Source organism: Cervus elaphus, chromosome 7 (assembly GCF_910594005.1).
Source record: "Cervus elaphus chromosome 7, mCerEla1.1, whole genome shotgun sequence".
NCBI classification, from domain to species: domain Eukaryota; kingdom Metazoa; phylum Chordata; class Mammalia; order Artiodactyla; family Cervidae; genus Cervus; species Cervus elaphus.
Window position 1 is genome coordinate 33,361,396 of NC_057821.1, and position 25,542 is coordinate 33,386,937.

Genomic DNA, 25,542 nt, shown 5'->3' on the forward strand with positions numbered 1-25,542 from the left:
CAGGCTTGGCTTCCTGCGCGACCTGGGAAGGATCGCGGATGGGAATGGGAAAGCTCGCTGGTAGAGGCGCCTGCGGACCCACGTCAGCTTTGTAACTATTCCTTAGTCCCCTCCGCCGCTCCCTCTCACCACCAATCCCTCAACCAGCTTTCCCCGCCGCTGGAATTAGTGCTTGGTCCATGGATGTGCAGATGTCAGCCCCAGTTTCTTAGGACGTGATCAGGATGATTCACCGTCGTAGCTCCTGTGCATTTAGAATTTGGGGCAAGTGTTCTCGGAGAGGGTGCAGTGTGGCCCAGCGTTCTGCTGCCTGGATGCTTGTCTATTTCTGCGTTAACCGGGAGCAGGGATGCCCTTGATATAAGCTCCTTTGGAGAGGAAAATCCCTTTAACCTGGGTCCGCTGCTTTGCGGGATGGAATAACCTGCCCCATAGGTTTGTTGTGAGAGAAGGTATAAGGCTCGGTACGGTTGCTACCTTAAATTCAGCTCAGTGTTAAAATCCATGCTAGCTGATCTGGGTCAAACAACTAGTGAGATTAAAGTGTCCACTAAAAAAAATGCACAATTTGAGAGTTTCTAGTTAAGTTTTATTTGGGGCAAAATGAGGGCTGCAGCCTGAGAGGCAGCACCTCAGATAGTTCTGAGAGACTGCTCCAAAGAGGCAGTGGGGGGAAGTCATTATATAAGATTTTGGTGAAGGTGGGAGTTCAATACAATTAAACACTCATTTTACAAAAGGTTTTCTGCTAGTCCGGCTTACCTTGTGGCTCAGCTGGTAAAGAATCCGCCTGCAGTGCATGAGTGAAGTTACTTAGTCGTGTCTGACTTTGCGACACCATGGTCTGTAGCCTACCAGGCTCCTCCGTCCATGGGACTTTCCAGGCAAGAGTACTGGAGTGAGTTGCTATTGCCTTCTCCAGGGGATCTTCCCAACCCAGGGATGGAACCCAGGTCTCCTGCATTGCAGGCAGACGCTTTACTGCCTGAGCCATCAGGGAAGCTGGGTTCAATCCCTGGGTTGGGAAGATCTCCTGGAGAAGGGAAAGGCTACACAGTCCACTATTCTGGCCTGGAGAATCCATGGACTACAGTCCAGTGGGTCACAAAGAGTTGGATACAACTGAGCGACTTTGACTTTCACTTTTCTGCTTGTCAGGAGGCTCTGATGTCAGCATGAAAAGATTTAGTACTATCAGTGCCTTTCTAGATATGAGGAGATGCAAGTATTGGAATCATGAAATCAGTTCCTGAAAATATCCAACTATCTAAAGACCTGTCCCACCAGATTCCCTGGAGCACAGAGTGCCTCACTCCACCCTGAATTCCCTCAGGGAGTGTTGAAGCTCAACAGCTGTAGCGCCAGGGGGTTCAGTCTCCTCAGAGGCAGGTGGCAAATGCCCTTGTGGTTCGGTCGCTGACAATGCTCTTGAAGTGAAGTCGCTCAGTCACGTCCGACTCTTTGCGACCCCATGAACTGTATTCTACTAGGCTCCTCTGTCCGTGGGATTTTCCAGGCAAGAGTACCGGTTGCCATTCCTTCTCCAGGAAATCTTCCCGACCCAGGGATTGAACCCGGGTCTCCCGCATTGTAGGCAGACACTTTACCGTCTGAGCCTCCAGGGAAGTCCAAATGCTCTTGGCAAGTGTCAGTTTGTAGTTGACAAAAGTTAGGCCACCAGTGAGTCTACAGGACCCTTTTGTCAAAATCAGGCAACCAAGGTATGATCAGAGTTAGACTTTGCCTAAAACTCCGGAAGTAGCAAGGAAGCCTCAACTTTGATGAGGATATAAATAGCAGGCCTATACTCAGAGTCTCTGGGTTCAAATGAAGCCTAACTCTCAGAGTTGATTTAGAATCACTAGTCCCAAAAAACTCCTGTATTTCTACTAAGAGGAGAGGTTCTTTTTGGCTTTGGTAGAGCCTGTGGCGTTTCACAGAAAGTTTTCACTTCTGTCTCAGGTTCAGAGGATTTGTTAACAAATTAAGCCACTTGTTATAGACAAACAAATAATACCAATATTTATTAGAAAATTATCCAGCTTACTTTCAATATACTAACATTTAAAAAAGAAATAGAAACAGCAAGAGGATACATCACCAAATTGGGTTTTGATCAGCATCCAGACTTAGCCCTGGGAAGTCCCATGACACAGCTCATCTGGAGTCCCAATTGGGAAGATGTCCCAGGAAATGAGTCTGCTCTGTGGGTGAAAATTACAGTTCAGTAGTTGTTCAGTTGCTCAGTCATACCTGACTCTTTGCAACCGCATGGACTGCAAACTGCCAGTCTTCCCTGTTCTTCACCATCTCCTAGAGCTTGCTCAAACTCATGTCCATCGAGTCGGTGATGCTATCCAAGCATCTCATCCTCTGTGATCCCCTTCTCCTCCTGCCTTCAAGCTTTCCCAGCATCAGGGTCTTTTCCAATGAATTGATTGTTTGTATCAGGTGGCCAAGGTATTGGAGCTTTAGCATCACTCTTTCCAATGAATATTCAAGGCTGATTTTCTTTAGGATTGACTGATTTGATCTCCTTGCTGTCCATGGGACTCTCAAGAATCTTCTCCAACACCACAGTTTCAAGGCATCAATTCTTCAGTGATCAGCCTTCTTTTTGGTCCAACTCTCACATCCATACATGACTCCTGGAAAAACCATATCTTTGACTATTCAGACCTTTGTTGGAAATGTCTCTTCTTTTTAATACACTGTCTAGGTTTGTCATAACTTTTCTTCCAAGGAGCAAGTGTCTTAATTTCATTAAATTTCTTTTTATTTTCACAGTTCAGGGCTCCTGTTTATAATCCCAGGACATAAACTGATTCCATCATCAATCTGTGAGCAAATTGCAGCTCTGATTTCATGTTAAGGCTGTTTGTTTTGTCCGGTAAAACTTGGAATTTTGTTACGCCTGGGGCTTGTTTGGCCTGATCCCCTCCAGGGGTTCAGCAGTCTCAAGGTAGGTCCCCTATCTGATGTATGGGGCTTATCTATCAAATCTTGCACCCAGAGTCAATGTAGTGTCCAGGCTGGTTAGAAGCAAGGTCAGAAGCCAGCCCTGTTTTGTCTCTGAAACTAAACAAGACTATTTAGTTTCCCTAACAGTGTGGGCTCTTCAACTTTTTCTAGGTGGTTTTTTTTTTTTTTTTTTGCGAAAGGCTGAGGTTGTACTTTATATTTTGACTTTGGTTGCTGAGTCAGCGTCATTCAGTCTTGAGTCACATTTGGCAGAAACGGGAATAGCATTGGGTTCCCTGATGGCTCAGATGGTAAAATATCCATCTATCATGAGGGAGACCTTGGTTCAGTCCCTGGGTTGGGAAGATCCCCTGGAGAAGGGAATGGCTACCCACTCCAGTATTCTGGCCTGGAAAATTTCATGGACAGAGGAGTCTGGCGGGCTAGAGCCCACGGGGTTGCAAAAAGTTGGGCACAACTGAGCTACTTGCACTTTCAGAGTTTAATCTTTCATGTATTCTGTTGAAGGAATTTTGGGTGAGAGGCAGTGCTAAGTTTGAGTAGGCTCCGAGAGTTGGTGATGGACAGGGAAGCCTGGTGTGCTGCAATCCATGGAGTTGCAAAGAGTGGGACACAACCGAGCTGAACTGGGTATCAGTTCTGGACTGGGGAACTGGTGTGTTTCCATCTCCTGCCTGCAGAGGGAGCTCTACGGATGGTTGATTTCTGAGGTTTGGGGAAATCTGTTTTGTTGAGCAAGTAATGCCCAGAATAATGAAGTCGGCTGTGTTGCTTCTCTCGATCAGAAATTACTCTTATGTTTCCAGGGTTCTATTTCAAACGGTGCCCACTCTGCCTAGGGCCCATAGTGTTTTTATGGGAACACAAAAACGTTTCCCTTCTTATAAAGTCAGAATTAAAAAAATAAGATTTTACTTTTAAGTATTAATATATTAACCTTGATAGCAATGCAGATATAAAATGTGATTTTTTTTCTTTAAGGAAAATGTTTATTTTTATGAAAGAGGAGGCTGCCACCAAGGCAAAAGTGCCTAGGGCCTAGGAAATTCACCTTGTCCCTTGCCTGACTCCCCCACTATTCTGTGCTCTTTGCAAACTCCCTTTCAGAGCGGAAATGATTCCCTCCTGGCTCCCATCTTGCTTCTAGGCTGCCCTGATGCCTTCCAGAGCTGGCCAGGTGTGTTCATGTATTAGGAAAGAGGGCAGGGGGTGGAAAGAAAAATAATTCCATACACATTTGTCAGATAGTTTTTTTAATATTGCAAGCTATATTTTAACTTTCCTTTAAAAGTTGTATCTTTGTTTTCATAGTTACGAAGGTAATACAGACTTCACAAAATCTCAAGCACTATTGTCCTGTAAAGGCCCTATCTCATAACCATCACACTAGACTGCCTAAGAAAGTAATTACCTCTTGTTCTATTGCATACATAAAATTAAGTCATTCTGAACCGTAAACACAAAAATTATATGTAATGAGAAACTCGGGATTAGTATTGCTTAGTTACGGATCCCTGAACCTGTTTCTTTCTCTGGAGCTTTGTGGTTGGGTTTGTTTTATTAAATTTCATTAGATCCCATTATCTTCCCTGTTGACCCTTTGCAGCCTTCTTACCTTGTCGTTCACTGAATACTCCTGGGTCTTCTGGGCTTGTGAAGCGAAGTTGGTCAGTCATGTCCAACTCTTTTCAACCCCATGGACTATAGCCCGCCAGGCTCCTCTGTCCATGCAATTTTCCAGGCAAGAACCCTGGAGTGGGTTGCCATTTCCTCCTCCAGGGGATCTTCCTGAGCCAGGGATCGAACCTGGGTCTCCTGCACTGCAGGCAGATTCTTTACCATCTGAGCCACCAGGGAAAGTTCTTCTGGGCTTACCAGAGCCCTAAATTGTAATCACCACCCTCTTACATGCAGGCTTTAGAAAACCCGGAGTGAGAAGGGGGCAAACTCCACGGCCTCTGGTGGCCAGAAGGGCCCGGCAGGCTGCACGCATCGTGTGGCTGGTGGGGACGGGGGAACGTGGGGAGGGTACCTCTGGCTGGAGACATAGACCTGCCAGGTGGATGGGGCTCCAGCTGGTGGTCCTCGCATATGGGGGCATCAGTTCATGAAGCCAGTTCTTTGTTTTTTAAAAACAGCTAGAAATCAGGTTTTGTTGTTTGTGTTTTAAGGGTTGTGCTGCACAGCTTTGGGGATCTTAGTTCCCGCACCAGGAATCGAACCCAGGGCTCTCAGCTAGTGAGAGCACAGAGTCCTAGGCAGTGGACCAGCAGTGAATTCCCAGAAATCTAGACTCCTATGCAGATTTTTCCTGTTTAAAAAAAAAAAAAAAAAAATTGGCCTAAGTTTATAAAACAGTCCATTTGCCAAACAAAACACTCAGTTTATGGCCTCTGACCTACAGTCAGGAGCAGCGGGGCCTCATGCTGTCCGGGTTGGGGAAGAACTGTTAGCATTGCTTTCTTTGGGGGCTTTGCAGGAGCAAAGGAAACTTGGCAGATGCCTGAGGGTCTCAGATCATCCCATCTTTTCTTCTTCTCTTCCATTTGGCTAACCTGAGAATGGTCGCTGTGTCCTCCCTCTCTTTCAAAATCAACTTTCCTGCTTCTAATGTTATGCGTCATTCGAGCTTTAAGATCACCATCATTTCTACAAAGAGTTACACCTAAGTTCTCCCCTGGATTAAGTGCAATAGATTGCATACTTGTATGTCAGGTGTATTCTGAACCTCTCATTTTCTGAATCCTTCTTTCTTGATCTGAAATCTGTCTCTCCCCACTCACACTCCCCTCTCCCCCGCTGAAAGTGTTACCAGCATCTTTGCTTGCAGGAATCTGACCAGGCAGCAGGTTCTGGATAAGCGCTTTAAGAACAGCCGGGGAGAAAGAGACCAGGAGTAGTTGCTATTGTGTAATCCCATACAAGTGTCATTATCTGTTGCCAAATACTGAAAGAGAAGCCGGTTCCAACTGATCATCATAAAAGCTTTCCCAGCACTTGTGGCTGCAGAGGCCGAGGAAGCAGGACAACCAGATGTATGTGTGGAAAGATGCAAGAGAAATCGACTCTTGTGAGGTGAGGTGGTCCAATATATGGATTGTCAATACAATCAATATCTTTTAAAGATAAAGGTTGTCAATATCTTTTTTTTTTTTTTAAAGAAAGCAAAGAATATTTGGAGACAACTTTGCTTGCATCTCCATCCAAATGTCATATTAAAAAGAAATCCAGGAGAAACCAGAGTCAGAAGGTGGGAATGCTCCTAACAGGAGGCATTGAGATTTCAGTTTATCCTTATTTTTTTCCTTTCCTCTCCCAGGTGGAGTTTGTTTGCTGTCCTGGTGAAGTTAAACAGTAGTTAAACAGTTGACTTCACTGGGAAATGATATTATTTTGAAATGAGGCAGGGTTTCCCGTGTCAGTGACCTGGTTAGAGGGAGAGCAGCTGGTCTGGGCCAGGCTTCTAGACTCTGTGCTGCCGCAGCTCAGAGCATTGCTCGTCACCATGGGAGCGGGGAGTAATGAGAACATGTCTGTTTTCAGATTCTGGTCAGGACTGCTGATGCTGCTGGGCTTCCTCTGCCCTAGAAGCTCACCATGTGGCGTTTCGACGCACATAGAAATAGGTAAGTGCCAGCCTCTTGTCATGGTATGAAGGACAGTGTATCTGTCAGAAATGTTACGGAGGAGATTTAGAATTGATCCCTTGTGTTGACAACGAGTTCCCCTGCTGCCCTGAACCATGCGGCAGTGAAGAGGGGAAAGCCCAGGCTGGAGTCGTCCAGGGTTGGGGACTATCAGAGTGAAGTCCATGGAGGGGAGGAAGGTGCTTTGGTCACTGGGTCTCGGGCTGTTTCTCTGCATGGGGAAATAGGAACTGGATAAACTTGGGGGGGTGGGGGTGGGGGGTGATCCCATGAAGCAGAAGAACTGATAGAATGGGAGAAGAGAAAAGTGGGTGTAGTGTGGGAGGAGTGAGGAATCTATTTTTGTTTCTACGTTTCCAAGTATACATAAAGGACCACATATAGCCACGGGACTGGGTCCCCTGAGTCAAACAGCTTTAGAGATGGTTGGCTTCAGGGAGGGCAAGGAAGTGGGGAAATTTGAGCAGTCCCTGGTATTAGAGATGCCCAGAATGATGGCAGGATTTGGGGAGCCCAGGGATACAATAAGCCGATGCCTATGAGCTCGGGGCGGGGCAAAGGCTGAGTGATCTGGATAAAGGTAGATGGTAGCACAAAAGGTTGGTTCTTGGATGAAATGTATTCGTAATGTTTTTTTACTCTTTAGATAAAAACAGTAGCAATGTTTTAGTTATGCTACCTCTAGAAGATTCAAAGCAGAACAAGATTATGAATGAAAAATGAAAATTTGGGATGCTTGGTAAGGAGGCTTAAGAGGAAGGGGTATATGCATACTTATGGCTGACTCATGTTGTACAGGAGAAATTAACACAGCATTGTAAAGCAATTATCCCCCAATTTAAAAAAAAATATGAAAATTTATCAGTGCAAAACAGAATATTGAGCTCTGCTGGACAAGAACTGTGTGATCACAGAATTATGATTTGAAGGAATACTGGAGATCACTGAGTATAGTTCCTTTATTTTACAATAGAGGAAATGGATCACAGAGAGTTTTCACAGCTAACTTGTTAGTGACCTAGTCTAGAGTTACATATCCTAACAGCTGGTCCAGGGTTCTTTCATGAAACATCTATGCTAAAGTGTTAGAGTCATTTAACATCGAAAATGTTAGATGTTAGAGTCACAAGACAGTGGAAAAGGGAATTAGGTGTAGATTTTAATACCAGCTCTGCTATAAACTACATGAGTGACTCTGGGCAACTCACTTTCTCTTTTGCAAAATGAGGGGGCTGAACTTCTTGATGAATTCTAAATTATCTTGCACATCTAAGTTCTGTGAAACTGAAACTGCTAAAAACTCTAGCAGTGGGCCAAAGAGGAACAAATATAAGTGGGAATATTCAACTTTTTAATCTTTAGAGTAAAAAATTAGCAAGACAGATGAAATCTTAAAATTTTTAAAAATCAGATTGTTGCTTCCATTTCTTCAGTAGGTGCCAAACAAGAGTCCTAATGATTAATATGTTAATATATGTTAAATGTAAAATATAATATGTTTATGTGGACATAATTGAAGGCAATTCCAAATCTGCACAGATTGTGAGGATTCTTATACAAAAAGAGATTAAAACTTCAATAATTATTTGCCAGTAACTTACATGATTTCATAAATATCCTGATTCTTGTTTTCACTTCTTATATAAGGCCTGTGTGGATGGGTGACATTTTTATGAGTTAATTAGAATTGGCCTCCTTCAGTGGTTTCAGTTTGTAAACCTCTATAATCTTGTATACCTGCTATTTGTGTCAGCTACGACCTTGCCTCTTTATGATATAAATGCTTATAACATGGTAGTGGCTAGATTTTTGTTGTACGAATTAAAACGTTGGATGTGATTTCCAATAGAAATAAGGTGTCACCTTTGACTATGTCTTCACAAGGAGTGTTCCTGTTATTGATACTAAGAAGATTGAGGGTGTGGGTGTGCATATCTTATGGGCGTGGGTGTGTGGGTGGAGCACGTGGCTTTTTGAGACTTTGTTTTCTCCTTCTAAAGTAGTCCAATGATGAAGAAAACATTTATGGGTCATTGATTCAGTCCATGGTTTAGACCCTGTATTGTACAGATAAACTTGGTTTGTCTACCCCAGTGGGTTGTTGAAGCAAAATATAACTTCTGTTTTTGTCATGTATCAGTCATGAGCTCATCACTTAGCCTTTTTTTGTGTGTGTGTGATTCTCTTACCAAACCTATAAGGTGGATGTTATTTACTTAATTTTACATAGGAGGAAACAGGCCTGGAGAGGTAATGTAACTTACCCAAGGTCATAAGAGCTAGTTAAGCAGAAACTGTAATTTTGATTTGTATTGTAACAATATTGTTTGAATCTAATTATTGGCTAATGAAAATTACTAGTACAAATTGAATTTTCACTTCCCACTTCCTTGACAGTTACAGGCACAAAATTATATATTTTCCTTTTAAATTGATCTTCAGGTAGTTCTGTTTTCAGTTATAGTTGGAGTTAATTCATTTATATATTTATTTATTACAGGGCACAGAGCTCTGGAGTTTCTCCACCTTCAGGATGGGAGTATTAATTACAAAGAGGTAAGAAGTTTGATTTTTTTCTTTTATTCCTTGGACATTAGCTTTCCCTTATAGGTGACAAAGGTCCTAACAGATATTGAAATACCTAATTTCAATAAAAAATATGTCATTTTTATGTCTTTATAAAATATTAATATTTGGGGTTAAAATGTATATATACTTTAGCACTACTTGAATATATATAATAATGAAATATTTTATGTAAATTATTGTTTGAAAAATATTGGAAAGCACTTTTTGAGAGTACACCTTATTTCTTTTTGTAAAGAAAGGTTATACTTAAGCCATTTTTTTCCCACTTCTTATCTCTCTGTGTTACATAAAAATTGTATAATCATAGGAAGAAGTATTTATTGAGAAGTATGCTTTGAGATTATTATTTTTCTGCCTACTGTATTCTTGGTATGACTAGCTGATGGCTCACCTTTATGCATCTTCAAACTAGTTGAAACCATTCTGGCACTATACACTATTTCTAATTCTATAGTTAAATAAAACTGTGTGACAAAGATTCTTAAATATTACCTTTGAGAGGAGTGGTTAAATTCTCTATGACTTCAGAATTGGATCAAATTATTTACCAGTGAGTGTTGATAATCCAATGTGGAAAGTAGGATTGATACAATAACTGAAATCTAGCATTGTTCATAAACTGCTTTTAGTCATTAGTTTCAACTTCCTTACTCACCAATTTGACAGGCCCTCTAGGGAAAAAAACAGTGTTTATATTTGTCATCTTCATTGACCCTGATAGAAAGTTGGTAGGAAAGAGGAGAAATAAGAATCTGCCTAATTCATGGTGTGAGCAATCAATCCTGAGTGTGCCCAGGGTGCTTTTCTAGTAGAGGTATCCAAGCTTGTATCACTAAGTTAAAACATGTTAAATGGACACACATCCTTCCCCTCAGCACTGATCCTAACCTGTACAATGATGTCACTGGAAATAGCTTGAGTGCCCTGAGTGCCTTGAGTGCATCTCCCCCTTTTAACTCATGAAGACAGAGATTATGTTAGCTTTTTTCATGTTATCAGAAAATCTTTCTTCAAAGATTGAGGATCTGTTTCAAAGAATGAAGATATGTAACTTTGTATGTGGGAATCTTTGGAGTTCCTCTTTCTCTGTACTAAAACCTGCTCTCTGGTGAGTGCTGGACTCATTGGTCCAGTTTGGTGAAAAGATCCAGAGGGAGGCTACCCCAAGGATGCTAGACGGATCCCACAGGCTGGCGGTGCTCAGCAAGCCCTGCGCATTTAGGGTCTGGGTTCTGTTGGTTCTGGGATTCTCTTTTGCTGATCCATCCAGAGGTGACTGCATTTGTAATGACTTTAACTCACCGTGGCTTCCCTGATAGCTTAGTTGGTAAAGAATCTACCTGCAATGCAGGAGACCGTGGTTCAATTCCTGGGTCAGGAAGATCCTGTAGCGAAGGGATAGGCTGGCTACCCACTCCAGTATTCTTGGGCTTCCCTTGTGACTCAGCTGATAAAGAATCCACTCGCAATGCGGGAGACCTGGGTCTGATCCCTGGGTTGGGAAGATCCCCTGGAGAAGGGAAAGGCAACCCACTCCAGTATTAAGAAAGTGAAAGTTGCTCAATTGTGTCCGACTCTTTGCCACCCCATGGACTATACAGTCCATGGAATTCTCCAGGCCAGAAGACTGGAGTGGGTAGCCTTTCCCATCTCCAGGGGATCTTCCCAACCCAGACCTGGAAAAGTCCATGGGGTTGCAAAGAGTTGGACACGACTGAGCGTCTTTCACTTCTAACTTACTATAATCAAGTTAATAAGAAACTAATGCATACAGCTGAGAAAATCAGTTTAATAATGTATAAGAACTGCAAGAACGTAACTCACATTGGTGGTAATTTTCTTGTTGCTGTTCAGTCGCTAAGTTGTGTCTGACTCTTTATGACCCCATGGACTGCAGCGGGCTTCCCTGTCTTTCACAATCTCCCAGAGTTTGGTGGTCATTATTGCCCTGATTTTAGTCCTTCTACAAGAATAAATAGATAAATATATAATAATTTATTAGATAAATAAATAAATGTGGTGTATTAACTAGGAAATCAGAACAATGGTGTTTGGTTGGTTGCTCTCTTTTCTTTGCTCTGCTCCTCCCTCACTGCCCATAGAATAGGTTTGGTCTTTTCTGATCATGGAACTAATAGAAACTCATCGTAAAAAAATTTTAAAGTTACGTTATTTTGTAAACTTGCCTTTTTCGTCATTTACTATATCAGAGAGATCATATATTTGTTTCATGTCCATATCAATAGAAGTCTTTAGAATAATTTTTAATAATTACATAATTCTCTGTACCATAATTTATTTAACCAGTTCCCTATGTTAACTTTTTATTTTGAAATAATTTAAAATTGATAGAGAAGTTGAAAAAAATTAGACAAATACTTTCTGTATGACTTTTACCTAATTCCCCCAATTGTTGATAACTTATCCTATTTGCCTTCTGAGCCAATGTATGCATATTGATTTTCCCCTGAGCCAAATGAGAGTTAATTGCTGAAGTGGTTGTCATTACCCTTCAAGGCACCCTTGTGTACAGTAATTCCCTTGACCCTCAGGGGATATGTCCCAAGACCCTCAGTGGATGCCTGCAACTGTGGACAGTTCAGTTCAGTTGGGCCGCTCAGTCGTGTCTGACTCCTTGCAACCCCATGAATCGCAGCACGCCAGGCCTCCCTGTCCATCACCAACTCCCAGAGTTTACCCAAACTCATGTCCATTGAGTCGGTGATGCCATCCAACCATCTCATCCTCTCTCATCCCCTTCTTCTCCTGCCCTCAATCTTTCCCAGCATCAGGGTCTTTTCAAAGGAGTCAGCTCTTCGCATCAGGTGGCCAAAGTATTGGAGTTTCAGCTTCAGCATCAGTCCTTCCAAAGAACACCCAGGACTGATCTCCTTTAGGATGGACTGGTTGGATCTCCTTGCAGTCCAAGAGACTCTCAAGAGTCTTCTACAACACCACAGTTCAAAAGCATCAATTCTTTGGTGCTCAGCTTTCTTTATAGTCCAACTCTCACATCCATACATGACCACTGGAAAAGTACTGGAAAAGTACTTCATATATACAGTATTTTCCTACACATATGTACATACTTATGATAAAGCTTAATTTATGAATTAGGCACAGTTAGAGAAACAACAGTGACTAAAAATAGAACAATTATAACAATATATGTAATAAAAATTATGTAACTATGGCCTTCCTATCAAAATAATTTACTGAACAAGTTCATTGTCTTTTCCATTTTATCCAAGCACTTAATTGTATACTGTGGCTATAACTTTTGCAGTTAGAGGTGCTGCAGCAATCCTAGCACAAATTTCCTTTTCCTCCACAATTTCATAGCTAGAATATTTCTTTCCTTATTAAGTCTACAGCGTTCTCCTTTTCACTTGGAGAAAGCCCTTGACAACTTCTCTTTGGTATGTCCAGATTGCCAACCCCTCTCCTCTGTGCTTTGGGGCCATTACTGGGTAAGTGCCAAGGTCCAGCCCTGGCAGGACCAGGAGTACCCAAGGGATGAGTGGCGTCGGTGAGGAAGAAGACAGACACACACACACACACACACACAGACGGTTGCGTAGAAGAGATGTAGCTTTTTAAAAATTTTTAGGATAGCTCAGTTTTTATAGAATGAATGTTACCTCCCCCTTAGGTCACCACATATTACATCAGATATTGGTTTGTGCTTCCGTCAATATTTTTTTGCCCATGTTTTTCCCCTAAGCATTCACCTAGAACGTTTCTGATTACAGGGTTTATACTTAAATGTCCCGTACATAATCTTGCCTCAATGGCCTAACATTCTCACTCTAACAAAAACAATGTTCCACAAATCTCAGGTATAGTGTAAATTCTTTGGACAATAAAACAACACATGGGAAGTGTCACAGTAACATGTTTGACATTTCTGAAAATAGTACCATGAGAAAAACCTGATATTTTCTTTACCTGAAACCACAAAATCTCAATTTACAACGATTAACTATTAAACAGCAAAAACACCTCTAAAGCAGCAAAACACCTCTATTAATAGTAAGATAATGGCAGTAAAGCTGGTTAATATAAGTCTTCTATTAAAATCCTATATACCCCTTTTTCTAATTTTACAAAAATACCCATAATATCCCATGTTGTTTAAAGAAAGGGAAACAACAAATAGCACCAGAGAAACAGCAATAGTGAAAACCCTTTCAACCAAGGAGCAAGTAAACTAAAGCAGTATATCTACTTCTAAATCTAAATACTTCTACTCTTTTCTATTCTAGAACATTATAATCTTTTAAGCAAGCAGCCAACTATACCTGTGGCCTTTTCTTTTATGGCTTGATGTTTATGGTCGTGTCTTGAGCCAGAGCAATCTTGAGCATTTCCAAAAAGGCTTGGACTTTTCCAGCGAGGCCTTATTACTATATATTATCATTTCCAAAAATTAATAGAAAGCCCAACAACAGTAAGACAGAAGGAAGAAAGGGACATACCTCGAGGGGAAGAGCTGCCTTGCAGGTTCCTTTCTCGTCCTGGCGGCTCCGGAGGGGACATATTGGGCCCTCGGGGCAGCCCCATGTGAGGAAGAGCTGCCTTGCAGGTTCCTCTCTCATCCCATGACCTTGTCACAGACTGGGTGCATCCTGGTGGCTCCCAACAGGTAAGGTAAAATCTACTCGAACACAAGCACTGTACTAGCTAGATCGCAGGTCTGATGATGGAGACTAACAGGCAGGATATAGTGGACAAAGGGATGATTGATAGAGCAGAATGGTGCGAGATTTCATCATGATACTCAGAATGGTGCCCAATTTAAAAATTAGGAATTGCTTATTTCTGGAATTTTCCATTTGAGATTTTAAAAATTATTTATTTTTGGCTGTGCTGAGTCTTGACTGCTGCTCGCAGGCTTGCTCTGCCTGTGAGGAATGGGGGCTACTCTCGTTGTGGCGCACAGGCTTCTCTTGGTGTGGGGCGTGGGTTCTAAGCTCATGGGCTTCAATGGTTGTGGCACGTGGGCTCGGCACTTGGGGCTCACAGAGAGCTGGCTCAGTAGTTGTGGCTCACAGGCTTAGTTGCTCCATGGCATGTGGGATCTTCCTGGACCAGGGATTTAACAGGGTGTCCTCTGCATTGCAAGGCAGATTCTTAATCACCAGACCACCAGGGATGCCCCATTTAATATTTTTGAACTTAGGTAACTAAGCCAAGGAAAGCAAAACCATGGTTAAGGAGGGGCTATATTTCCTAAAAACAAGGGCTATATATATGTGTGTGTGTACATATACTACTATATACATCTATACAACTACAGTATGATAATAATGACAATCAGGAAATCAACAGAGAAATAACACTATCGCCCAATCCCAGTCAACAGTTGACTCAACATACTTCATGGTTCTAGGACTGATACAGAAGCATGTGTTTAGTTATCAGTTCCCTCTGAGCTCCTCCAACCTGGAACAGTTCCTTACGTCTACCTTCTCTTTATTGTCCTCAACAGTTTGAAAAAGTACAACCCAGTAACTCTGTAGAACGCACCTTCATTTGGTTTTGTTTGATGTTTTCTCATGATTAGATTCTCCTGCAGGTTAGTTTTGGGCAGAAATACTACAGACCATTGAAGTGATGCTATATTCTTCTCATTGTGTTTTACCAGAAGGCCCATCATGTCAACTTGAACCATTTCTGGTGGTGTTAACTTTTATTTCAGCTGTTGTATTTTTCATTCAGTTCTTTATGTCTTCTATTTGAGAGAACTTTTTTCTTTTTTTTTTTTTTGGTTTCAGATGTGTTTGCAGTTGTTCACTGAAGCATTTTTCTGAGGGTTGCTGTAAAATATTTGTCAGATAATTCAGAAATTCCTGCGATCTCTCTGTGGGCATCTGATGACTATCTTTTTTCATTCCTTTTGACATCTTTCTAGTTCTTGGTATGACAAGTGATCTTTGATTGTAGCCCAGACATTTTAGGTATTAGGTTATGAGACTCTGGATCTTCCTTGAACTTCCTGTTCTAGTTGTCTTCTTCTGATACCACTCAGGTAGTGGAAGGGGTCAGGGGACACTCCTTCCTAACTGCCAACGGGGGTTAGAATTCAAGGTTCCTCATTGGGCCTCTCCTGATGCCTCCCTGGCCAGGAAGGGTAGGAGTACCTAATTACTGCTCCTCACCGTGGTCTTTACTGATGTCGGAAGGCAGAGGTGGCCTTTTACTGGGTGGAGTGGATGTCCTGATCTCCCTTGGGCCTCTTCTTATACTGCCCTCCTCCCCACAGCAGGGAAGGGGAGAGATCCCTTGTTCCAGTTGGGATTGGATGTCCAGGCTCTCCTCATGGTCTCACTTATACCATAGGGTAGGGGACAGGATGGCAGGGATGAAAGTCCTGCCTCCCTCCTTAGCCCTCTCTGATACCACTGCAGTGGGGGAGCGGGGGCACCTCATCGCAGGCTGGTGAGGGGGCAAGCCTAGGCTCCCCACGAGACCTTAGCTAGTGGTGAGGAAGTATGGGGCCGTGTTTTTTTCTTTGGTGTTTGTGTAGAGCAAAGAGGTTACTGTGTAGAAGTTCTATCTTGCTAGGCTGGCCCTTGCCTGGTTTTTGTGGCCTGAGAGTTGCAGGCTTTTGTTTTGTCGACACCCACTGGAGTTTCTAGGCAGCTGGCTTTTCCAGTATCCAGTTTGAACTATAGGAAGCAAAAAGAAAATCCACAGAACTCACCACAGTGTTACGCTTCAGCTCCCATTCAATGTGCATACTTTTCTCTACCTTTGAGTCATAAGTTATGTTCTTTTCGTAGACAGTGTCCAGGGTTTCAGCTGTATTTAGCAAAACGAACAGAGATAAGTACACCCACTCCATCTTCCTGGAAGCAGAAGTCCTATTGCTGTTAAGAATAATTTTGGTTAAGATGGTGTCTGCCACGTTTTTATATTGGAAAGTTAATAAATATTTTCTACTTTTTTTAAATAGCAAATATTTTGTAGGGAGATATAGTGAGATAATGCAAATATTCTGTTTCTCATTAAACTTTTTAGCATCCATTGATTCTTGCCTGAAATAGTTTTAATGTTTGCCAAATATTTATCTGATTATATCATTCCTTGTACATTTATAAATTTGCATTCTGCTGTAAGGTAAAGCCTCTTCTTCCCCATTTATCTATCTCTTTATATTATTTTTTCATGGATTCCTATTTTATTCAGTGGTTTATATCACATTATGTGCAGTGCTTAGTCACCCAGTCATGTCTGACTCTTTGTGACCCCAAGGACTGTAGCCCGCCAGGCTCCTCTGTCCATGGAATTCTCCAGGCAAGAATACTGGAGCGGGTTGCCATGCCTTCCGCCAGGGGATCTTCCCAACCCAGGGATCAAACCCAGGTCTCCCACATTGCAGGCAGATTCTTTACCATCTGAGCCACCAGGGAAGCCCTATATCACATTATTAATATTATTTATCTTGATGCTCAAATTGTCCCAGAATTCATTTCAAGTTGGCTTTTGTGTCTGTTTAAAACCCTGAATTCACATGAAAACATCTCCAATTCCAGTCCATCAGCACAGGATCTTCTTCAGCTTTGTATCTGTAACTCCTTTCTTCAGCAGTGAGAAACCTGACCTCCATTATCCTCAATACATGTTCTGGTTCTGATATGCTTGGTCTCCTTGTAGGTAATCCATGACCTGGAAAGTCCCTTCAGCCCTGGTACTGCTAGTCGAATCCCCTTGGCCCAGAAACAAATGAAAACAAAACAGGGAAGACATACAGGACCAAGAAAGGATTAATATCCTTAATTGTTCCTGTAGTTCGTTGAAATTTCTTTATCTTCAGATTTAGAAACAGATTCACTTTTAGAAGTCTGTTTTTATTATATTTTCATTTTTGCCAATATATGAAAATGGTTATTTTGTTATAGGTTATATTGACAAATAATTAATTTATTATTAATGAGGTTAAATATCTTTTCAAGTGTTTATTGACTGTTTCTATTGCTTCTTCTATGAATTGTCTGTGTCTTTTGCTCATTTTTCTATTAGGATATTAATCTTGATGTGAAGAATGACTTTTTTAAAAAAAAAAAGATAGCATCTTATCGTGTGTCAAATGATTCTCGTGGTTATTTATTTTTCTCTTAAATTTGTTTCTGGTTCTTTTTACCATGCACAGCATTAAAATTTTTGTGTAGTTAAGTGCATCAATCTTTTCCTTCATGGTTTCTGCCTGTATGTTTTGCTTAGAAATATCATTTCCATTCTGAGATTATACAAATATTCACTTAAAATGTGTCTTGTTATTTTCATGGCTCTATTTTTGACATTTAACTCTCTAATTCATCTTGTACTTAATTTTTGCATAAAGCATGATAGAGATCCAGTGATCTGTTACCGATGATGTCAATTTCAAGTCAGTGTCACCTAGGCTAAGTATGGATTCCCTATAAGAATAGACTGTTCATTGCAGTGGGGTTGTGCCAACCCAATTGTCGATTACTCCATCCTTTGTTCATCTCTATCATGCATTAAGTTATTATGGTTGAATCTATTTCTTTATTTCATTGATCTGTGTCTTTTGGGGCATTTTTATATCTGAAAGAGGAGGATATCCTCCTCCTCCTTCTGTACTCTTTTCCCCCTAGCGGTTTCCTGACTTTTTTTTCTGACACCTTTTCTTAAAATTTATTTTTCATTGGAGTACAATTGCTTTACAATGTTGTTCATTTCTGCTGTGCAACAACATGAATCAGCTATATGTATACATGTATCCTCTCCTCTTGAACTTCCCTCCCACCTGACGCCTTTACTTTTTAAAATTTACTTTAGAATTATTTAAAATTTGCTTTAGCATTATTTTTCCCTGTTAAATAACACTATCTCACCGGGAGATGCAGATTCAACAAGTCTTAATACATATAAAGTGACCATTACAGTGGCTGCTAAGGTAAATATTCAGCAAAGTTAATTATTACTTTTAAGTGGCAAAAGTCCAATTCCAGCTGTCTTTAGAAAAAAGACTCTAAGGGTTCATGTAACTGATAAACCTGGGGCAGAGCTGGAATAAGAGGTCTAAGTGGTACTCTGTCTCCTAGACACTGGGAGACACTGGCCATCCAGGACTCAGTTTCTAAGTTTAAAATCCCTGAAGAGGCGAAGACTTCCCTGTCAGTCCCGTGGTTAAGAATCTGTGCTGTCACTGCAGGGGGGCACAGGTTCGATCCCTGGTCGGGGAACTAAGATCCCAGTTACCTACAAGGTGTGGCCAAAAATAAATAAGAGGGAGAAAGAGCATCATCTTAAAAACAAAAGAATGTCTCAAAACAAACAAATAAAGCCCTGAAGAGAAGAAAGCATCTTCTTTCTTCTCCCCACAGCTCTAGCTGAGAAGTCTTGGGGGACGTTCTAGCTGAAGTAGCTTTTGTCAGGCAAACATCTCTGAGCCAAACACTCTAGTGGGAGTGGATGTGCTGTCCTTGTTCCCCTGTGGTCAGTCAGCCTCACCTGCTCAATATGGAAGTGATTCTGTCTTTAGAAGACTGAGGAGACACTGCTTGAAAAAGCAAAAACAAAAAGTAGGTGATACTGTATCTCCTTCTGTTTCAAGTTCTTTGAGGTACTTCTTTGTTGCTTCTACATCTAGCCTATGTTATTAGTAAGTCCCTATTGAAAAGTCAGAAAGTTGGATTGCCAGACTTTTCCCTTGCCCATTGGGTCAGAGTTCATTTGCAGACAGTGGAAACCCCTCTGGGTTTCCATAAGAGGAAACCCCTCTTACGCTGAGAGGGGTACAAGACCACATGTTAGGGGATTCAATGCTGAGAAACTGTGAGAAATGGAGGAGCAGACTCTAAGCTGAGTATCCGGACAGGACTCCCAGAACAACACACAGAACTGGTCTGCCAGAGCCACTAAGCAGTCAAACAGACACTGTTCCATTCATGAGCTCCATGTCCAACTGTCTCCTGTGTGGTTTGGAAGGTAAGAAGCCGCCATCTTGACTGTTGGCTCTGGGACCTTGTCACCTCAGCCACGCTCCTTAGTAGCAAAACCGATGCCCTCTACTCTGCTTGTGATCACCTGGGCCCCCTCTGCTTCTGCTACGGAAAGGCCAAACACTTCCGTGCTGGCTAGGAGCACACAGGGCCAAGTGGCTCCTCAGTAGCGGCTGGGGAATGAAGTCTTCATTTTCTAGGCCCCAGCACTCACTGGGTGTAGCCATAAGGGGATTGGAATGGGATGGAGTGAGCCAGGCCACCAAGGAAGAACGCTGGGAAGAAAACCTCTACCACCAACTTATGTGTCATGTTGGAAGTGGGAAAGGGTATTTTTGTAACCCTCCAAAAGGTTATCATCTTAATCTTCAATCTATAAAGGATATCATCTTCCTGTAAAGCACAGGTTGCAACTATAAACACACACACACAAAAATAGATATGAACTGATACATATATATGTGTATGTATATATATACATGCATGTGTGTGTGAGTTGTCCAATCATGTCTGACTCTTAGTGACCCCATGGACTGTAGCTCACCACGCTCCTCTGTCCATGGAATTCTCCAGGCAAGAATACTGGAGTGGGTTGCCATTTCCTTCTCCAGGGGATCTTCCTGACCCGGGGATCAAACCTGCGTCTCCTTGCATCTCCTATGCCTTCTGCATTGGCAGGTGGGTTCTTTACCACCAGCGCCACCTGGGAAGCCCCAATAAATACATATGTATATGTGTCTGTATATTTCTCATTTTACTGGCTGTCACTAGGTCATCAAAAAACTTACCACACACCAGTTCTGGGTCAGTGAAATAGTCTTGGGGAAATCTTGTTCTTCTGGGTGGACAGAGAAAAAGCAAAAGATTAAATTCAAATAGGTGATTTTTTTATTACTATATAATCAGCTCATCTGTTTTTGGTATAAGAGAACCTGAAATACATTTGGTAGGGTGCTGTTCGAATTATATTGATACAAGAGTTATTATAATTTATTTATGCCTTCCTTCCTTCACTTCTTCCTTCCATCACTTCTCCCCTACCATCACATTGTTCTAACTCCCACACCTGGGCCTGCTTCTCCCAGGCTGTTTTCTCTTGCCCTCTAACCTCTGTATTTTCCTGCTCCCCAGCTGTTACTTAGGCACCGGGATGCATATCAGGCTGGATCTGTGTTTCCTGACTCATTTTACCCTAGCATCTGCGAGAGAGGTAAGATGAAGACTTACAGACCAGATGATGTTGCTTTTCCTTGGTTGATAAGAATAGCTTAGACTCAAAAAAGTATCAAACAATACATTATATTTTCCACTGTTGTTGATCAATGGCTTAGTTCGGTTGTGTTTTCCATTTAACCGAAACTTACTTGCTTCAGGGTAGAAATTCTGAAAGCTTTATTCTAAGCACCCTGACTTGCTCTCCTGCTTCATGGCAGAAGAGAGAACATTTTGAAGGAAATCAAAAGGTTCGAGTTTTTATTCCTTGGATGTTATCTGTTAGCATGTGACCTTGAAAAAGCCCCTTCCTTGCTGAGTCTCAGTTTCCATGTTTGCAACATAGTAGTATCTAAATTAATTACTATTTAATAGTAATAATTAATGCATGCCTGGCTGCTATACTGAATTGCTGTTGGCCTTAACGTAGGTTATTTTGTCAAGTGTGATACAAACCCAAGATAATATTAAGTTAAAAGTGCTTCAGTTATATTTTAAACAAAAGTGGTTAGGCTATTTTTAGTTTAATAATGATCTAAAAAATTTGACTTGAGGGATCTGAACTCTGGGATTTTGCTTTTGATTGCTGTTATGACATAGGACACTCCATGAAGAATCTGGCACTTGAAGGTTTAGAATAGATGTCAGTTCCTGTTTTTTTTTTTTCACTCATCCCTCCTGTGGGAATAAAGAGGCATATAGCACACCCCATTTAAAAGTATTATAAATTCAAATACTTGAAAGCTGTTGGAATATCTGCTTTTTTTCTTTTGTGCTGTTAGGGAGGCTGACTGTGATGGAAAAGATTTAAAACCCGCCCCCCCCCAAAAAAAAAAAATAGGGACAGCTGATTTCTTTAGCTTTAGGGTACAGAACTTAACACTTCCAGCTTCTCTTGCAGCCCAGCTATTTCTAGATGCTGTGAGCAGTCAAGGCTCCTTTTTCTTTTGGCTGGCTGTTGCTAGAGGCTTCCTTTGAATATTGACTCAGGAAACTGAGAGGCTTGGAGGGAAGGCGAAGGAACGCAGCAACACAACAGGTGGCGGTGGAATAGTTCATTGAGAATCTCCAACTTTTTAAGAAAATTGGGGGATAGTTGTTTTACAGTGCTGTGCTGCTTTCTGTCATATGTTGAAGTGAATCAGCTATTTGTATACACATGTCCCCTTTTTTGTATTTCCTTTCCATTTAGGTTACCATAGAACACCAAGTAGGCTTCCTTGTGCTATATAGCAGGTTCTCATGAGTTATCTCTTCTGTACATATTAGTGTCTATATGTCAGTCCCAATCTCCCAGTTCATCCCCTGCTTCTCTTGGTATCCATATGTTTGTTCCCTACATCTGTGTCTCTATTTCTGCCTTGCAAACAGGTTCATCTGTACCATTTTTCTAGATTGCATGTTTATATATTAATAGATGATTTTCTCTTTCTGACTTACTTTGTAGGATAGTCTTTAGGTTCATCCACATCTCTACTAATGACCCACTTTCATTCCTTTTTATGACTGAGTAATAGTCCATTGTTCAAATCGACACAAGTACCCCAGTGTTTGTTGAAGCACTATTTACATTAGCAAAGACATAGAAACAATCGAAGTGTCTGCGACAGATGAATGGATAAAGAAAGATGTGGTATGAATATACAAGAGAATCTTCAGCCTTTTAAGAAGGACCTCTGAGAGTTGCTTCTGTTTTGTCAGGACAATTCCATGACGTGTCAGAGAGCACTCACTGGACTCCATTTCTTAATGCAAGCATTCATTATATCCGGAAGAACCATCCTCTTCCCTGGGATGAGGTAGGCACAGCCTCTAGCCCTAAAAATACTCAGTTCCAGACTTGCCAAGAACTATCATTGCACCTGCATTAACTCCATTTCTAACCCCAACCCTTAAATCCAGATTCTGAGGGCTACTCACCCTTCTGCCACAATGCCAAACACAGCATATGGAACACAGTAAATAGCTAGTTAACACGTGAACAAATGATTTTTCAAAATTTACATCTTCAGTTTTATTTTCAATAAGCAATGTTTTTAAAATTTGGGGCATGTCACTCGGTTGTTTTGCTCCCCTAGTGAATAAATCTGAAAGCAGTTTTAAGGCACTCAGAAACAGTTCAAAAAAAGTCCTTTGTGGTTCGGGGGTAACTACAACATACCTGTCTCTGATGTTTTGTTACGTCTCAGTAATGGAAATGAATTCATATTTATTAATCCTTTTAATAAGATTGCTATAAAATAACTACCTTCCTCCTACCCCCAACTCTAATTTGCTTATTTGGCAGGACACAGAGAAATTGATAGCTTTCCTGTTTGGAATTACGTCTCACATGGTGGCTGATGTCAACTGGCATAGCCTGGGTATTGAACAAGGATTTCTCAGGACAATGGCTGCCGTGAGTATATAGCTTCAGGTTAATTAATTTGTGGGAATGATATTGTCCTACCCAAGATTCAAAACTGACTCTTTTAGGATAGTTAGGGACTTTGGAAAGGTTATATACACACTGCTATATTTAAAATGGATAATCAACAATGTTATGTGCCAATCTGGATGGGAGAGGGGTTGAAGGGAGAATGGATACATGTATATGTATGACTGAGTCCCTCCACTATTCACCTGAAACGACCACGACATTGTTAATCGGCTGTACCTAAATACAAAATGTTTTTGGTGCTAAAAAAAATGAAATAAAAAAACTGACCATTTTAGGAAAAGAAAATCTTTAGGTTATTCAGATTCACATGGAAATAAGACTCTTTGCCCAATGCAGTATTCATTAGATTTCCATATATTCTTGTCCATTACTCTTACACATTTGCTACCTGCGTAAATTCATCCTTGTGGGCAGATTGACTAGTGTGCCCTGAAAACATCCATAGATGTCATGTTCTGCTTAGTCACAAACAACATTTGAGAAATTTTATGTTTTATTCAAGCTGTGCATCTTAATAGAGGTATAAACCCCTGCTACTTGGTTTTATTTAAAAGTAAGTTAACATGCTTTTGTTTTTTTTTTTTTTTCCTTTTTTATATGAAGATGCCATATCCCCACTGAAAATTGTGACCTTGACTGATGAAAGTCCCCTCTGGCTATTCACTGATATTAATACTATCCTGTAAAAAATTTAAATTTGCACTTAGAGATTGTTCATGTATCCTGTTAGATACAAATGTTTGCAACAGCTTTATCTGTTAAGACATGAAGCATACAACTCAGCTGCCAGGATCTTTTTTTTAAAAAAACAAATAATAAAATTAAATGTTTCTTTGAAAAATGAGTCCAGTCACTCCATGTCCTCAGTAGTCATTGGGTCCCACGCATTGCTTCATTGCAGGGTAAGAGTTTGGGCTTCAATTTGTGATATATACTGGATGGTTCTCTTTTTTCCCTCAGATTGATTTTCACAACTCCTATTCCGAGGCACATCCGGCTGGTGATTTCGGTACTATTTATTTACATTTGCCAGATTGTCTTTTGTGGTAGTTATATTTCACTTGTAGTCACTATTATACCTTATGTATGTATGTTTTTAGTTTCTTGCCACTAGCTTTCTATTTTAATATTGCAATTGTTTAGAGTACAGGAATAATTCATTTAATATAGAGATGCACATCTGCAAAGATTATAAATATATTTTATATATGTATATTTGCACTATATATGTATATATGTGTATATGTATATACATATATGTATATATATTATATAATATATAATAATATATATGTATTTTGTAAAAACAAAACAAAAAAATGGTGATTTCCCTGGTGGTTCAGTGGTTAAGAAGTCTCTGCGCTTCCATGCAGGGGGCTCAGTTTCGATCCCTGGTCAGGGAAATTCCACATGCCTTAAGGTGCAGCCAAAAAAAGAACAAAACAACCAAAAAAACACCATTATATTTTATCATTGACTTGTGCCATTATTTTAGAAAAGCATTACTTTTAAAATTAGATTTAAATTCGTTGCCTAGTGTCTCCTAATACTTTAGCTTTAAATGGATAAACTCCATCATTTTTCTATTTTTTTTTTTTTTTTTTTTTTTTTGTGTGTAATGAAGTTTTATTAAAGTATAAAGGAGATAGAGAAAGCTTCTGACATAGGCATCAGAAGGGGGCAAAAGAGTACCCCCCATTTTTCTATATTTAATTACCTTTAAATATGCACAGTGTTGGTGAATAGTGTTTATTTAAATAGAAGAATCTTTATAGTCCATCTTAAAGTAAAAAAAAAAACTTTTGGTTATATGAGTTTCTTTATTCTCTTAATTAATTCTCTTTCTTAATTCATGTGTTTCACTAAGATTTTAAAAGATCATTTTTTTCTTAAAGATGTGCCTATGCAACTAAAATAATGAACAGAAACCTATAACAGTGTGAAGAACTAATAAACTGGATTGTGCAAAGTTATGTTCAAAGAAGCTTGCTATGCATTGTCATTAATTCTCCAAAAGCAAATATTTTTCTCATATCATAGGAGGAGACGTGTTGAGCCAGTTCGAGTTTAAATTTAATTACCTCTCACGGCACTGGTAAGAGCAATGTATATTTAAATATGTGATACCCAAGTGGCAGTTAGGAACTTGATTCTTTTTTTCCTTAGAAAGTAAAACTTACAATGTAATAAGGAGCCTTCTACATTTGTACATGTTGGAAAGCATAACTAAAGATTAGTCTAAATAGATTCTTTTAAAAATCTGTGAATTATGCCAAACATATAAAATAATGTATTTTTTATAAATAAAAAATACTGTATAGCTGCCAGCTACCTTAAGAAGTAGACCATTGCTGGAATATAGAGGCTCCCTGCCTTTCCTTCTGTCGTATCACCTTTTCTCCCGCCAGGTATACCCACAACCTTAGATTCTCTTAATCACTTAGTCGCTTTTCCCTTAGAGTTTTACTACATGTAGCCATATCCATGGGGCTTCCCAAGTGGTACCAGTGGCAAAGAACCCGCCTGTCAATGCAGGAGACATAAGAGATGTTTGATCCCTGGGTCGGGAAGATCCCCTGGAGTAGGAAATGGCAACCCACTCCAGAAATTCCACAGACAGAGGAGCCTGGTGTGTTGCTGTCCATGTGGTCGCAGAGAGTCAGACACAGCTGAGCACATAAGCACAGTCATATCTGTA

At 40.7% G+C, this 25,542-nt stretch overlaps 1 protein-coding gene across 5 annotated transcripts in view; it reads left to right on the top strand.

Annotated features, from left to right (window-relative positions):
* The first annotated feature begins 5,944 nt into the window (after positions 1–5,944).
* GPLD1 (glycosylphosphatidylinositol specific phospholipase D1) overlaps positions 5,945–25,542 on the top strand; it is a 52,092-nt gene continuing 32,494 nt past the window's right edge. For 4 of the 5 annotated variants that reach the window (XM_043908390.1, XM_043908392.1, XM_043908388.1 and 1 more), the window contains exons 1-7: positions 6,439–6,608; positions 9,130–9,185; positions 20,324–20,402; positions 22,106–22,203; positions 22,692–22,802; positions 23,805–23,853; positions 24,885–24,939. In XM_043908390.1, coding sequence (XP_043764325.1) covers positions 6,488–6,608; positions 9,130–9,185; positions 20,324–20,402; positions 22,106–22,203; positions 22,692–22,802; positions 23,805–23,853; positions 24,885–24,939 — 569 coding nt within the window. In that variant the 5' untranslated portion in view covers positions 6,439–6,487. Of the gene's footprint in view, positions 6,058–6,438; positions 6,609–9,129; positions 9,186–20,323; positions 20,403–22,105; positions 22,204–22,691; positions 22,803–23,804; positions 23,854–24,884; positions 24,940–25,542 lie in introns of those variants that run through there. The other variant, XM_043908389.1, reaches the window with a different exon arrangement.